Below are 16,737 nucleotides of genomic sequence, written 5' to 3'. Positions count from 1 at the left end.
ACTGCTCAAAAAAATTAAGGGAACACTTAAACAACACAATGTAACTCCAAGTCAATCACACTTCTGTGAAATCAAACTGTCCACTTAGGAAGCAACACTGATTTACAATACATTTCACATGCTGTTCTGCAAATGGAATAGACAACAGGTGGAAATTATAGGCAATTAGCAAGACAACCCAATAAAGAAGTGGTTCTGCAGGTGGTGACCACAGACCACTTCTCAGTTCCTATGCTTCCTGGCTGATGTTTTGGTCACTTTTGAATGCTGGCGGTGCTTTCACTCTAGTGGTAGCATGAGACGGAGTCTACAACCCACACAAGTGGCTCAGGTAGTGCAGCTCATCCAGGATGGCACATCAATGCGAGCTGTGGCAAGAAGGTTTGCTGTGTCTGTCAGCGTAGTGTCCAGAGCATGGAGGCGCTACCAGGAGACAGGCCAGTACATCAGGAGACGTGGAGGAGGCCATAGGAGGGCAACAACCCAGCAGTAGGACCGCTACCTCTGCCTTTGTGCAAGGAGGAGCAGGAGGAGCACTGCCAGAGCCCTGCAAAATGACCTCCAGCAGGCCACAAATGTGCATGTGTCTGCTCAAACGGTCAGAAACAGACTCCATGAGGGTGGTATGAGGGCCCGACGTCCACAGGTGGGGTTACAGCCCAACACCGTGCAAGACGTTTGGCATTTGCCAGAGAACAGCAAGATTGGCAAATTCGCCACTGGCGCCCTGTGCTCTTCACAGATGAAAGCAGGTTCACACTGAGCACATGTGACAGACGTGACAGAGTCTGGAGACGCCGTGGAGAATGTTTTGCTGCCTGCAACATCCTCCAGCACGACCAGTTTGGCGGTGGGTCAGTCATAGTGTGGGGTGGCATTTCTTTGGGGGGCCACACAGCCCTCCATGTGCTCGCCAGAGGTAGCCTGACTGCCATTAGGTACCGAGATGAGATCCTCAGACCCCTTGTGAGACCATATGCTGGTGCGGTTGGCCCTGGGTTCCTCCTAATGCAAGACAATGCTAGACCTCATGTGGCTGGAGTGTGTCAGCAGTTCCTGCAAGAGGAAGGCATTGATGCTATGGACTGGCCCGCCCGTTCCCCAGACCTGAATCCAATTGAGCACATCTGGGACATCATGTCTCGCTCCATCCACCAATGCCACGTTGCACCACAGACTGTCCAGGAGTTGGCGGATGCTTTAGTCCAGGTCTGGGAGGAGATCCCTCAGGAGACCATCCGCCACCTCATCAGGAGCATGCCCAGGCGTTGTAGGGAGGTCATACAGGCACGTGGAGGCCACACACACTACTGAGCCTCATTTTGACTTGTTTTAAGGACATTACATCAAAGTTGGATCAGCCTGTAGTGTGGTTTTCCACTTTAATTTTGAGGGTGACTCCAAATCCAGACCTCCATGGTTTGATACATTTGATTTCCATTGATAATTTGTGTGTGATTTTGTTGTCAGCACATTCAACTATGTAAAGACAAAAGTATTTAATACGATTATTTCGTTCATTCAGATCTAGGATGTGTTGTTTAAGTGTTCCCTTTATTTTCTTGAGCAGTGTATATATATTCTTTTTATTTGATACTCAGTATAGTCATTAATATTTGACTTTACACTTTAATGTCAGTAGATGTAATCTCTTCTTACAGTAATTTTGTTGTCAGAGACACTGCAGAGATTCATGGGAGTTGTCGGAGGTGAACGTGTATTTAACTCTCCAGCTCCTGTAAGAAAGATAAACCATCTGAAGGGGAGAGAGTCTACCTCCATAGCAAACATGCTGGACGTGTAGAGGGAGAGAATTTGGGGAAAAGTTATTAAATGGCCTTTATCAACATTTGAAATCTGTCCCCCCCTACAGCAGGAAATGACACATGCTGTCAAATCCTCTGCTGTCAGTTTGAGGTTCAGCACATCAGATTATCTGGGTTAGTTTAAGCCTGTACAGGTTTTTTACTGCTGAAATGTAATTTAGAGATGTGTCGCCACGGTTACACCTTAGAGAGGGAGCCAGGGAGTTATCACATGTGTACCTCAGCAGAAGATAGAAAACAGCATTTCCTCAGGAGTGTGTTGGCGCTATCGCAATAAGCAAAAGGGAGATCTCTCTCTTGCCCTCTTCCTCTCTCACTCACTCATTCACTCTCTCTCTCTCATTTACTCCTAGCAGTCAAAGTGGACCTCATTCAGTGGGTGACTTCAGTTAACGGGCAACACTTCTACGCCACTTCGAAGTTACATTTTCATAATAGGTTAGGAGAACTTACGCAGCTGGTTAGGATAATTAACGTAGCAGCTTAGGAGACGGAGGTTAAGGTTAGGAAAATGATTAGCGAAAATGCTCTCCTAACCTGCTATGAAAATCACTTTGTATCGAAGTGGCGTGAAAAGTCCCTTCAGTTCACAGGCCACGTAGAGTAGGGGACCTCTGCAGCAAGACGCACTTTTGTGATGCCACTCACATACTGTACTGTATGCCACACGACATAGAGAGACAAACCAAAGCTCAGGGAATCTCACAATTTCCATTGGTTTACATAGTAATAAAGAAAAAATATTTTGGACAATTTCACCCATCATTATGTGTTTTGAATATAAAAATAATCACATTGTTTTAAATAAAAAGGAATAATGGTGGAAGACAATACTGATTAAATTCTACTCCCAAAGCATCAATTTTGTCCTTAATTTAATAATTTATTGGTAAATCTCATAGGAATTGAACATCAAATGTCAACCTAACCCCCCAGCATTGCACATCATTCGTCTTCATTTAAACATTAAATAATCCCCTCTTTTAAAATATATTGCTCTGTATTGAGGACAAGATTATACTTTTTTTTCCTTTTTTTATGGAAGAACTCTTTCCCCCAAGATAATTCTTGTAGCAGAGGTAACTTCATTGTTCTGTTGGTGCAAATATTCCATTCAAACTCTACATGAACTGTGTTTGCATAGCACATTCAATTTGAATAAATATCCATTCAAAAGGGTGGTCTTTATCAAATCATTTTCCAATAATATTAATAAATATTGCATTTTCTCTGACAAATTGTACAAACTCTAAAGCTATTTTGTTGAGGAATCCTACACAAAGGCTGGAAAGCATATAACCACCTACAAATAATGTCTTTCATATTGCAATTACCCTGACAACTGGTACAAAGTGAAATCTGAAGCTATTTTGTGGAGGAGCCATACAAATATATAAAAGTGAAAGGAAATGAAACAGTATTAAACTGCATTTAAACAGTTAGAGATGTGTAAACAATAATCTGTAGAAATATACCATTTTTACATTTATAACCATACACAAACTATTTTCACCATCCCATATTAATGAGGTCTGGTCATTAATTTGGTAATTTGGTCATGTGTGTAATTTGGTCATGTGTGTTACATAATGTGTGTGACATACTGGAATGACAGTGTCCGCACACCCATTATTCTGTGTATACTCTACTTATACAGTTTAACCACTTAAACAGGTTCAGAAAACACAAATGCACACACACACACCCACAACCCATGTGGAGTCTCACTGTGGCTCGCCCAGGGGCCTGACTACAGGCCATGGCATGTCAGGTAAGGGCCCCTGAGGCTCCCCAGCTTCCCCAGCCTGACTGGGCCAGTTAAAGTCCACTTCGTTCCTCTTCAGGGCAGCCAGGTGCTTAATGTCCAGCGTGGTGAAGGTGGTGAACTGGACCTGGTTTCTCTTGCTGGTGGGGGAGTGGAGGGGATCGCTGCAGGTGGGCTTGGCTAGGAGGGTGGCTGAACGCTGGGCAATGGGGTCCAGGGTGGGGACCTGCTGGGAGCTGGTCCTCCTGCCCAGGGTGGCTGTCCTCTCTGGGATAGCACTGATACTCAGACTGCTCTCCAGGGCCCGGTGGCTATCTGTGGAGCATTGTCTCTGCAGGCTGCGGTGGGATTCCGTAGAGCGGTGGTTCTCCCGTTTGAGGATGGAGACCTGGGGACCTGTGGTGGTCCCCAGTGACACCCAGTCATTCCTCTGCTCCTTAGGGCTTTTGGGATCTGGGTTGCCCTGGACGGGGGTCTTGTGGCCCCGGAAGCAGAGGTTATAGGAGGTGCAGTTTAGCAGGAAGGCCAGGATGGCCACCACGGAGACTCCCACCAGGGCGACGATACCGATCTCCAGGTCTGACATGGATCTAAATGTCCTCACCAGGTCACTTTCCACCACCTGCGGTGGCTTGGACTGCTTGGGCTGCTCTTTCTGGGGTGGTGCCTCTGCTTTTGGCGTCTCTTTCTTCTGGTTGGGGTTTTCCACCAGGTTCCCCCAGTCTCTCCTCAGCCCCTGTCCTCTTCCCAGGGTTCTATCCCTGCCAGGTCTGCCAGTCACCAGAGGTTTGTCCGTGCCAAGTTTGCCCATGGTGGTGGTACTATTGTCAGTGTTGGTAGTGGTGCTGCTGATGGTAGAGATGCCACCTCCAGTCACTTCCTGAGCCCTGCTAGGTGATGTGGTGACATCAGTCATGGTGGTCTCCTGGAGGTCTGGCACAGTGCTCCTGAATGAGCGTCTGTCTTCGTCCCCCTCAGTTAGAGCCCGTGGTGAGGTCACAACACGCTCAGGCTCCCATTGTGATGTCATGACTGGTTTGGGCTCCCGTGGTGATGTCACAACAGGCTTTCCCCCTGACTCTGAACCATCATTGCCAGAGTCAGCAACACCCCCACCAGTGCCCCCTCCATCCGGCCTGCTGCCCATCTGGAAAGTGACCCTGAGAAGCCCGTTGCCCACCACCAGCTTGCTCTTTCTCTTGGACTTCTGGCACTCCTCACAGATCCTCAGCTCAGCCTTCACCAGCGCCCCCTGACCCTCGCCCTCCGCCACCACAAACACTGACTGGGGGGTCCGGCGCACAGTCGCCACTCTCTCATCCCATGAAGTCACAGTCAGGGAGTAGACGCTGCGGTCGAAGAGGTCCAGAGGGGTCACTGAGCCGTCACTGAACTGGACCCAGCAGCTGACCAGGGCCTCCTAAAGAGAGACAACACAGAGACTGGATCAGGACAGGACAAGGGAAATTCTAAAGTAGTACACAATGCAATCATGAAATCAATATTCTCCCCAGGTTTTGTTCATCAATTTATTTCCAAATATTCCCTCTCATAAATAGATAATGTGATAATGCATAATAGTAGGTGGTAAAGCAGGAGCTGATCTGATTCTGTATCTTTCCAAATGATCCTCAAGCAACCCAATGGTTCACAATTCTACAGTTATTTAATTTCCTGCTTCAGTGTTTTGTCAGTTTGGTTGCCATTTTAGATAATCCCTCCTTTTGACGGTATCTAAGAACTGCCTCTGTTAATCTCTTTATAATTAGCTCGGAGGCTATTGTACCACACAACACAGTCCTATCAAATCATGGTGTGAAACTAAATTTAACCACAGGGGATCAATATCAATATACAGTAGATGCATAATAAACACCGTTAACAATAGCCACCAGAGGGAGCAATGTAGATAATTTCCCCCACCACAAGTTCAGTCCAGTTACCATTGAACCAGAGAGCTGTTAGCTGATAAGAATGATTAGAGAAAGATGCCTGGCCCATATTCTGAGGGGAAATACATTATGCATAGCCCAGAATCTTACATTAACACAGCCAATCACAGAAACAAATGGGCATGTGTGCTAGCTCCGTTCTAATAGGTTGAGTACTGACTGGGTCAAGCTAGCAGTTCGCCAGGCCCCAAGGCAGCACAGGGCTGTCATAATGCTGGCTATGGAGTATGGACTACTGCCTAATGGTTTCCCCGCTCACAGTTTGGGAAGTGTTTTTGAATGGGCATGCTGCCCAGCTAATGTGTGAGCTGTTAAACTGTGTGCGTGCTCCCTGCCTGACGCACAGCATGGCCACTGTACCACAGGCCTGAGCTGTGGACGCCATTAACTCACACACACAGAAATCACAGGGACAAACCATATGCTGCTAGACCACCAGGTTACTGTTATTCACTGTGAAATTGATCATTTTCTTGCCTAATATCTGTGAAGGGCTTTGAGGGTACAGTTTTTCTAGTATTGCTAGTCATCTAGTAGTCCCCCAGCTTCTGAATGGCACATTGTGTTGGGGCTTGTTCTTTGGAACAAGTACTATATTGGAAGTACTATATTTTGCATAATAGGTTTAATACAGGTTTGATGTTACAGCTAGTTACCTGTTTGGGTTTCTGCATGACTTCCTGTGTGGTAGCCATGGCGACGATGGCCCTGTTGCTCCCTGAGCTGAGCTGAAGGGACAGAGAGAGGCCAGAGACCAGCTGCACTCCCAGCTCTGTCACGCTCACTTTGTCATCCAGAACCCTGACCATCCGCTCAGCCAGGATCGAGTCAGACAGAGGAGACATCACCTGCAACATCATACACACACATTAGTGTACACACAGACACATACAGTGCCTTCAGAAAGTATTCACACCCCTTGACTTTTTCCACATTTTGTTGCGTTACAAAGTGGGATTAAATTAGGCCACTGAGGAAAATTCAATGTCGTCTTGGTAAGCAACGGCAGTGTATATTCGGCCTTGTGTTTTAGGTTATTGTCCTGCTGAAAGGTGAATTTGTCTCCCAGTGTCTGTTCGAAAGCAGACTGAACCAGATTTTCCTCTAGGATTTTGCATGTGCTTAGCCCTATTCAGTTTTTTTTTTTTTTTTATCCTAAAAAACTCCCTAGTCCTTGCATACCCATAACATCATGCAGCCACCACCCTGCTTGAAAATATGAAGAGTGGTACTCAGTGACGTGTTGTATTTCCTCCAAACCTAACACTTTGTATTCAGGACATAAAGTTGCCACATTTTTTGCAGTTTTACTTTAGTGCCTTATTGCAAACAGGATGCATGTTTTGGAATATTTGTATTCTGTACAGGCTTCCTTCTTTTCACTCTGTCATTTAGGTTAGTATTGTGGAGTAACTACAATGTTGTTGATCCATCCTCAGTTTTCTCCTATCACAGCCATTGGCCTCATGGTGAAATCCCTGAGTGGTTTCCTTCCTCTCTGGCAACTGAGTTAGGAAGGACGTCTCTGTTTTTGTAGTGACTGGTTGTACTGATACACCATCCAAAGTGTAATTAATAACTTCACCATTGAGGGACCTTACAGATAATTGTATGTGTTCGGTACAGAGATGAGGTAGTCATTCAAAATTAATGTTAAACACTATTATTGTCCATGCAACTTATTATGTGACTTGTAAGCACATTTTTACTTCTGAACTTATTTAGGCTTGCCATAACAAAGGGTTTGAATAATTATTGACTCAAGACATTTCAGCTTTACATTTTTAATAAAATGTGTAATAATTTCTAAAAACATAATTCCACTCTGACATTATGGGTTACTGTGTGTAGGCCAGTGACACAAAATCTCAATTTAATCCATTTTAAATGCAGGCTGTAACACAACAGAATGTGGAAAAAGTCAAGGGTGTGAATACCTTCTGAAGGAACTGTATGTATACATGAGCACACATGCACACACGCACACACACATACATACAAACACACACACACACATTACCTGTAGAGTCGTGGTCCCTGCAGCACGTCCCTGCAGTACAGTCCCAGCCTGTAGTCTGGCTATAGCTGGGTCTCTCACCCTGAAAGTGTAACGCACCAGCCTGGTGACATCCACCTGCCAGTCTGTCCCCAGGAAACTCTCCAGAGACCCACCCACTTTCCCTGCCATGGGGTCTGGAGCTGGGTCCGACGGCTCGGCCACAAAGGGTGTGAGCACCCTGACCACAGTGTGTTGGTACTGTAGCATGCAGCCCCTGCCCTTCCTCATCTCCTCCTCTTCCTCACTGTCCCAGCTGGTCCTGAGACACACACACAGAGACTCAGGGGATGTATGGCTATGACCAGAGTAATGGAAGACTAAACATTTGATAAATTGTGTAAACCGGGTAGTTTGGATACTGGACGCTAATTGGCTAAACCTAACCACCCACCCGTGTGTTTATGAGACGATATTGGCCATACACCACAACCCCTCGGGCCTTATTACTTAAGTATACTCAAACCAAGAACTGACAGATGTATGCAAAATGGGCTTGGGTAGCTGGCTCTGACACCACCCATAACTATGTCTTCACTGTCTTCACTAGCAATTTCAACATGTCCCTGACTGAGTCTGTAATACCAACATGTTTCAAGCAGACCACCATAGTAAAGTGCCCAAGAACACTAATATAACCTGCCTAAATGACTACCGACCCATAGCACTCACGTCTGCAGCCATGAAGTGCTTTGAAAGGCTGGTCATGGCTCACATCAACACAATTATCCCAGAAACCCTAGACCCACTCCAATTTCCATACCGCCCCAACAGATCCACAGATGATGCAATCTCTATTGCGCTCCACACTGCCCTTTCCCACCTGGACAAGAGGAACACCTATGTGACAATGCTATTCATTGACTACAGCTCAGTGTTCAACACCATAGTGCCCTCAAAGCTCATCACTAAGCTAAGGACCCTGGGACTAAACACCTCCCTCTGCAACTGGATCCTGGACTTCCTGATGGGCCACCCCCAGGTGGTAAAGGTAGGTAACAACACATTTGCCACGCTGATCCTCAACACGGGGGCCCCTCAGGGGTGCGTGCTCAGTCCCCTCCTGTACTCCCTGTTCACCTATGACTGCATGGCCAGGCACGACTCCAACACCATCATTAAGTTTGCCGACGACACAACAGTGGTAGGCCTGATCACCGACAACGATGAGACAGCCTATAGGGAGGAGGTCAGAGACCTGGCCGTGTGGTGCCAGGATAACAACCTCTCCCTCAACGTGATCAAGACAAAGGAGATGATTGTGGACTACAGGAAGAAAAAGAGGACTGAGTACGCCCAATTCTCATCCACGGGGCTGTAGTGGAACAGGTTGGGAGATTCAAGTTCCTTGGTGTCCACATCACCAACAAACTATCATGGTCCAAACACACCAAGACAGTCGTGAAGAGGGCACGACAAAGTCTATTCCCCCTCAGGAGACTGGAAAGATTTGGGATGGGTCCCCAGATCCTATATCCTATACAGCTGCACCATCGAGAGCATCTTGATTGGTTGCATCACCGCCTGGTATGGCAACTGTTCGGCCTCCGACCGCAAGGCACTACAGAGGGTAGTGTGTATGGCCCGTACATCACTGGGGCCAAGCTTCCTGCCATCCAGGACCTCTATAACAGGCGGTGTCAGAGAAAGGCCCTAAAAATTGTCAAAGACTCCAGCCACCCTAGTCATAGACTGCTCTCTCTGCTACCGCACGGCAAACGGTACCGGAGCGTCAAGTCTAGGTCCAAAAGGCTTCTTAACAGCTTCTACCCCAAGCCATAAGACTCCTGAACAGCTAACCATGGCTACCCAGACTATTTGCATTGACCCCCCCACCCCACCCCACCCCACCCCCTCTTTTACGCTGCTGCTACTCTGTTTATTATCTATGCATAGTCACTTTAACTCTACCCACGTACATATTACCTCAATTACTTCGACTTACCGGTGCCCCAGGACATTGACTGTGTACCGGTACCCTCTGTATATAGCCTCGGTACTGTTATTTTATTTTACTGCTGCTATTTACTTATTTTTTACTTATCTATTCTTTACTTAACACTTTATTTTCTTAAAACTGCATTGTTGGTTAAGGGCTTGTAAGTAAGCATTTCACTGTAAGGTCTACACGTGTTGTATTCGGCGCATGTGGAAAATACAATTTGATTTGATTTGATTTGTTAAGATACCTCCAGAGAAAAACAACAACAACACCCTACACAACCATCCATCCACGTCATTGTATTGAGGCAGCGGTACGACACTCAGTACTGAGAGAGACCCTCCTGACATGTTTCCTGAGAGCAAGTCTTTACAGTCCATTCTACAGGGCATAACACACTTATGTAACTAACAGTGATGTGATTATAGATTATTATTATAGAGTCTCTCTGTAATATGCATTAGGCAAGGCTGGTAAGCTGGGGGATTTCCATTCCATACTTGCATTTATGAATTCATCTATCTGTCTGAACAGCACAGCTCTAGTTTATGAGGCTGGTAAACAAACACTATTTTGTGGTTTAGGGCTTTAGGATTCTGGGTATAGCTCTGTGAAATCCTACTTACATTTAATGTTCTTTGATTTCATCCTTTGTTACTATGCAGTGGGCCACTACTAGTAGCTCTTTTGATGATTTGTTATGAAGTTTGTGCAACTCACAATTGATCAAATCCTTCTTTAAAATGTAATGAATGTCAAACTCCAGCCTTGCTGCAGCAGGTCTTGGCATCAGCTCTTCCAATTTGTACTATGGCTTTAAAATAGCATTGACCAAGACGAAGGCTCTGCCAACATCGGTATGTGGAGAGTTGTTATTGTAAACAAAACCATACCTCTTGTTGCCAGCGGCCACCGGGACCCTCCAGCCCTTGATCTGGCTGAGCTCTGGGTCGGCCACGTCGATGAGCAGGGGGAGGCGTGGCATCCACACACTCATCTCCAGCTGGGCACTGAGGTAGCTGTAGGTGAAGTTGAGCACCATCCTCATCCTCCCTCTCGTCTCCTTCCCATTCACAAACACATAGTCACAACGATCCGACACCTGGGGGGTGAGTTAAAGAACACATCCTCTTCATGTGGAGTTATTTAAGTGGTTAGCAAGCTGAAGTCTACAAGACCATGCTATCTATCAAATATGAGGTCCCTGTGTCCATAGTCACATAGGCTTATCCATTTATGTGCTGAGAGAGAGAAGAGAGAAAGAGCATAATGTGGAACCATCAAATAAAATAAAATAAAACTGTATTTGTCACTTACAAGCCCTTAACCAACAATGCAGTTTTAAGAAAAATAAGTGTTAAGAAAGTATTTACTAAAATAAACTGAAGTTAACAATAAGTTAAACAATTTTTGAAAAAAAAAAAAAAAATAATAAATAAATAAAAAATTAAAGAGCAACAATAAAATAACAGTAACGAGGCTATATACAGTAGGGAAAAAAAGTATTTAGTCAGCCACCAATTGTGCAAGTACTCCCACTTAAAAAGATGAGAGAGGCCTGTAATTTTCATCATAGGTACACGTCAACTATGACAGACAAAATGAGAAAAAAATATCCAGAAAATCACATTGTAGGATTTTTAATGAATTTATTTGCAAATTATGGTGGAAAATAAGTATTTGGTCAATAACAAAAGTTTCTCAATACTTTGTTATATACCCTTTGTTGGCAATGACACAGGTCAAACGTTTTCTGTAAGTCTTCACAAGGTTTTCACACACTGTTGCTGGTATTTTGGCCCATTCCTCCATGCAGATCTCCTCTAGAGCAGTGATGTTTTGGGGCTGTCGCTGGGCAACACAGACTTTCAACTCCCTCCAAAGATTTTCTATGGGGTTGAGATCTGGAGACTGGCTAGGCCACTCCAGGACCTTGAAATGCTTCTACGAAGCCACTCCTTCGTTGCCCGGGCGGTGTGTTTGGGATCATTGTCATGCTGAAAGACCCAGCCACGTTTCATCTTCAATGCCCTTGCTGATGGAAGGAGGTATTCACTCAAAATCTCACGATACATGGCCCCATTCATTCTTTCCTTTACACGGATCAGTCGTCCTGGTCCCTTTGCAGAAAAACAGCCCCAAAGCATGATGTTTCCACCCCCATGCTTCACAGTAGGTATGGTGTTCTTTGGATGCAACTCAGCATTCTTTGTCCTCCAAACACGACGAGTTGAGTTTTTACCAAAAAGTTCTATTTTGGTTTCATCTGACCATATGACATTCTCCCAATCCTCTTCTGGATCATCCAAATGCACTCTAGCAAACTTCAGACGGGCCTGGACATGGACTGGCTTAAGCAGGGGGACACGTCTGCCACTGCAGGATTTGAGTCCCTGGCGGCGTAGTGTGTTACTGATGGTAGGCTTTGTTACTTTGGTCCCAGCTCTCTGCAGGTCATTCACTAGGTCCCCCCGTGTGGTTCTGGGATTTTTGCTCACCGCTCTTGTGATCATTTTGACCCCACGGGGTGAGATCTTGTGTGGAGCCCCAGATCGAGGGAGATTATCAGTGGTTTTGTATGTCTTCCATTTCCTAATAATTGCTCCCACAGTTGATTTCTTCAAACCAAGCTGCTTACCTATTGCAGATTCAGTCTTCCCCGCCTGGTTCAGGTCTACAATTTTGTTTCTGGTGTCCTTTGACAGCTCTTTGGTCTTGGCCATAGTGGAGTTTGGAGTGTGACTGTTTGAGGTTGTGGACAGGTGTCTTTTATACTGATAACAAGTTCAAACAGGTGCCATTAATACAGGTAACGAGTGGAGGACAGAGGAGCATCTTAAAGAAGAAGTTACAGGTCTGTGAGAGCCAGAAATCTTGCTTGTTTGTAGGTGACCAAATACTTATTTCCCACCATAATTTGCAAATAAATTCATAAAAAATCCTACAATGTGATTTTCTGGATTTTTTTCTTCTCAATTTGTCTGTCATAGTTGACGTGTACCTAAGATGAAAATTACAGGCCTCTCTCATCTTTTTAAGTGGGAGAACATGCACAATTGGTGGCTGACTAAATACTTTTTTCCCCACTGTACAGGTGGTACCGGTACAGAGTCAATGTCTGGGGGCACAGGTTAGATGAGATAATTGAGGTAATATGTACAGTGGCTTGTGAAAGTATTCACCCCCCTTGGCATTTTTCCTATTTTGTTGCCTTACAACCTGGAATTAAAATGGATTTTTGGGGGGTTTTGTATCATTTGAAGATGCAAAATATTTTTATTGTGAAACAAACAAGAAATAAGACAAAAAAACAGAAAACTTGAGCGTGCATAACTATTCACCCCCCCCAAAGTCAATACTTTATAGAGCTACCTTTTGCAGCAATTACAGTTGCAAGTCTCTTGGGGTATGTCTCTATAAGCTTGGCACATCTAGCCACTGGGATTTTTGCCCATTCTTCAAGGCAAAACTGCTCCAGCTCCTTCAAGTTGGATGGGTTCCGCTGGTGTACAGCAATCTAGCTCTATCATACTATCCAGGTCTGTGCCCAAACAGTTTGAGCTTCTACTTCTAAAAATCCACCTTTCCAGAAATAAGTCTCTCACTGTTGCCGCTTGCTAAAAAACCCCCTCAACCCCCAACTGTGCCCTGGACACCATATGTGAATTGATTGCCCCCCATTTATCCTCAGAGTTCGTACTGCTTGGTGACCTAAATTGGGATATGGTTAACACCCCAGCCATCCTGCAATCCAAACTAGATGCCCTCAATCTCACACAAATTATCAACGAACCTACCAGGTACAACCCTAAATCCGTAAACATGGGTACCCTCCTAGACATCATCCTGACTAACTTACCGTCTAAATACACCTCCGCTGTCTTCAACCAGGATCTCAGCGATCACTGCCTTATTGCCTGCGTCCATAATGGGTCCGCGGTCAAACGACCACCCCTCATCACTGTCAAACGCTCCCTAAAACACTTTAGCGAGCAGGCCTTCCTAATTGACCTGGCCCAGATATCCTGGATGGATATAGATCTCATTCCGTCAGTAGAGGATGCCTGGTTGTTCTTTAAAAGAAATGTCCTCTCAATCTTAAATAAACATGCCCCATTCAAAAAAATACAGAACTAAGAACAGATTTAGCCCCTGGTTCTCCTCAGACTTGACTGCCCTTGACCAGCACAAAAACATCCTGTGGCGTACTGCATTAGCATCAAATAGCCCCCGCGATATGCAACTTTTCAGGGAAGTTAGGAACCAATATACACAAGCAGTTAGGAAAGCAAAGGCTAACTCGTTCAAACAGAAATTTGCATCCTGTAGCACTAACTCCAAAAAGTTTTGGGACACTGTAAAGTCCATGGAGAATAAGAGCACCTCCTCCCAGCTGCCCACTGCACTGAGGCTAGGAAACACTATCACCACCGATAAATCTACAATAATCGAGAATTTCAACAAGCATTTTGCTACGGCTGGCCATGCTTTCCACCTGGCTACCACTACCCCGGCCACCAGCTCTACAACTTGCCCATGCCCCCCCCCCCCCGCTTCTCCTTCACACAAATTCAGACAGCTGATGTTCGGAAAGAGATGCAAAATCTGGACCCCTACAAATCATCTGGGCTAGACAATCTGGACCCTTTCTTTCTAAAACTAGCCGCCGAAATTGTCGCAACCCCTATTACTAGCCTGTTCAACCTCTCTTTCGTAACGTCTGAGATCCCCAGAGATTGGAAAGCTGCCGCGGTCAACCCCCTTTTCAAAGGGGGTGACACTATAGATCCAAACTGTTACAGACCTATATCCATCATGCCCTGCCTTTCAAATGTTTTTGAAAGCCAAGTTAACAAACAGATCACTGACCATTTCGAATCCCACCGCACCTTCTCCGCTATGCAATCCGGTTTCCGAGCTGGTCATGGGTGCACCTCAGCCACGCTCAAGGTCCTAAACGATATTATAACCGCGATCGATAATAGACAGTACTGTGCAGCCGTCTTCATCGACCTGGCCAAGGCTTTCGACTCTGTCAACCACTGCATTCTTATTGGCAGACTAAATAGCCTTGGTTTCTCAAATGACTGCCTCGCCTGGTTCACCAACTACTTCTCAGATAGAGTTCAATGTGTCAAATCGGAGGGCCTGTTGTCTGGACCTATGGCAGTCTCTATGGGGGTGCCACAGGGTTCAATTCTTGAGCAGACTCTTTTCTCTGTGTATATCAATGATGTCACTCTTGCTGCTGGTGACTCTCAGATCCACCTCTATGCAGACGACACCATTTTGTATACATCTGGCCCTTCATTGGACACTGTGTTAACAAACCTCCAAACGAGCTTCAATGCCATACAACACTCCTTCAGTAGCCTCCAACTGCTCTTAAACACTAGTAAAACTAAATGCATGCTCTTCAATCGAACGCTGCTGGCACCCGCCCACCCGACTAGAATCACTACTCTCGACGGGTCTGACCTAGAGTATGTGGACAACTACAAATACCTAGGTGTCTGGTTAGACTGTAAACTCTCCTTCCAGACTCACATTAAGAATCTCCAATCCAAAGTTAAATCTAGAATCGGCTTCCTATTTCGCAACAAAGCCTCCTTCACTCATGCTGCCAAACATGCCCTCGTAAAACTGACTATCCCACCGATCCTTGACTTTGGCGATGTCATTTACACAATAGCTTCCAACACTCTACTCAGCAAATTGGATGTAGTCTATCATAGTGCCATCCGTTTTGTCACCAAAGCCCCATATACTACCCACCACTGTGACCTGTACGCTCTTGTTGGCTGGTCCTCACTACATATTCGACGGCAAACCCACTGGCTCCAGGCCATCTATAAATCACTGCTAGGCAAATCCCCGCCTTATCTTAGCTCATTGGTCACCATAGCAACACCCACCCGTAGTATGCGCTCCAGCAGGTATATCTCACTGGTCATCCCCAAAGCCAACACCTCCTTTGGCCGCCATTTCCTTCCAGTTCTCTGCTGCCAATGACTGGAAGGAATTGCAAAAATCTCTGAAGCTGGAGACTCTTATCTCCCTCACTAACTTTAAGCATCAGTTGTCAGAGCACCTTACCGATCACTGCACCTGTAAACAGCCCATCTGAAATTAGCCCACCCAACTACCTCATCCCCATATTGTTATTTATTTTGCTCATTTGCACCCCAGTATCTCTATTTGCACATCATCTCTTGCACATATATATTTCCAGTGTTAATACTAATTGTAATTATTTTGCACTATAGCCTATTTATTGCCTTACCTCCATAACTTGCTACATTTGCACACACTGTATATATATTTTCTGTTGTATTTTTGGCTTTATGTTTTGTTTTACCCCATATGTAACTCTGTGTTGTTGTTTTTATCGCACTGCTTTGCTTTATCTTGGCCAGGTCGCAATTGTAAATGAGAACTTGTTCTCAACTGGCTTGCCTGATTAAATAAAGGTGAAATAAAATTAAAAAAACAATCTCAAACCAGTCATACCACAGATTCTCAATTGGATTGAGGTCTGGGCTTTTACTAGGCCATTCCACGACATTTAAATGTTTCCCCTTAAACCACCCGAGTGTTGCTTTAGCAGTATGCTTAGGGTCATTGTCCTGCTGGAAGGTGAACCTCCGTCCCAGTCTCAAATCTCTGGAAGACTGAAACAGGTTTCCCTCAATAATTTCCATGTATTTAGCACCATCCATCATTCAATGAAAAACATCCCCACAGCATGATGCTGCCACCACCATGCTTCACTGTGGTGATGGTGTTCTCAGGGTGATGAGAGGTGTTGGGTTTGCGCCAGACATAGCATTTTCCTTGATGGCCAAAAAGCTCAATTTTAGTGTCATCTGACCAGAGTGCCTTCTTCCATATGTTTGGGGAGTCTCCCACATGGCATTTGGCGAACACCAAACGTGTTTGCTTATTTTTTTCTTTAAGCCATGGCTTTTTTTCTGGCCACTCTTCCGTAAAGCCCAGCTCTGTGGAGTATATGGCTTAAAGTGGTCCTATGGACAGATACTCCAATCTCAATGCAAATAGTCCGGGTAGCCATTTGATTAGCTGTTCAGGAGTCTTATGGCTTGGGGGTAGAAGCAGTTAAGAAGCATTTTGGACCTAGACTTGGTGCTCTGGTACCGCTTGCCATGCAGTAGCAGAGAGAACAGTCTATGACTAGG

General features: G+C 45.3%; 1 protein-coding gene across 1 annotated transcript in view; it reads right to left on the bottom strand.

The window, feature by feature from the left end:
• Positions 1 to 2,771: 2,771 nt before the first annotated feature.
• Positions 2,772 to 16,737, bottom strand: part of LOC121541623 (transmembrane protein 132D) — a 53,756-nt gene continuing 39,790 nt past the window's right edge. Inside the window, exons 6-9 of the mRNA XM_041850783.2 lie at positions 10,435 to 10,643; positions 7,564 to 7,861; positions 6,200 to 6,391; positions 2,772 to 5,011 (exon numbers count right to left, since the gene is read on the bottom strand). Of these exons, the coding sequence (XP_041706717.2) occupies positions 3,551 to 5,011; positions 6,200 to 6,391; positions 7,564 to 7,861; positions 10,435 to 10,643 (2,160 nt within the window). The 3' untranslated portion in view covers positions 2,772 to 3,550. The remainder of the gene's footprint in view (positions 5,012 to 6,199; positions 6,392 to 7,563; positions 7,862 to 10,434; positions 10,644 to 16,737) is intronic.

The sequence above is a fragment of the Coregonus clupeaformis genome, chromosome 27 (genome assembly GCF_020615455.1).
Source record: "Coregonus clupeaformis isolate EN_2021a chromosome 27, ASM2061545v1, whole genome shotgun sequence".
In the NCBI taxonomy this organism is placed as follows: domain Eukaryota; kingdom Metazoa; phylum Chordata; class Actinopteri; order Salmoniformes; family Salmonidae; genus Coregonus; species Coregonus clupeaformis.
The sequence above is the reverse complement of the archived record's forward strand: the minus strand, read 5'-3'. Positions and strand labels throughout refer to the sequence as shown.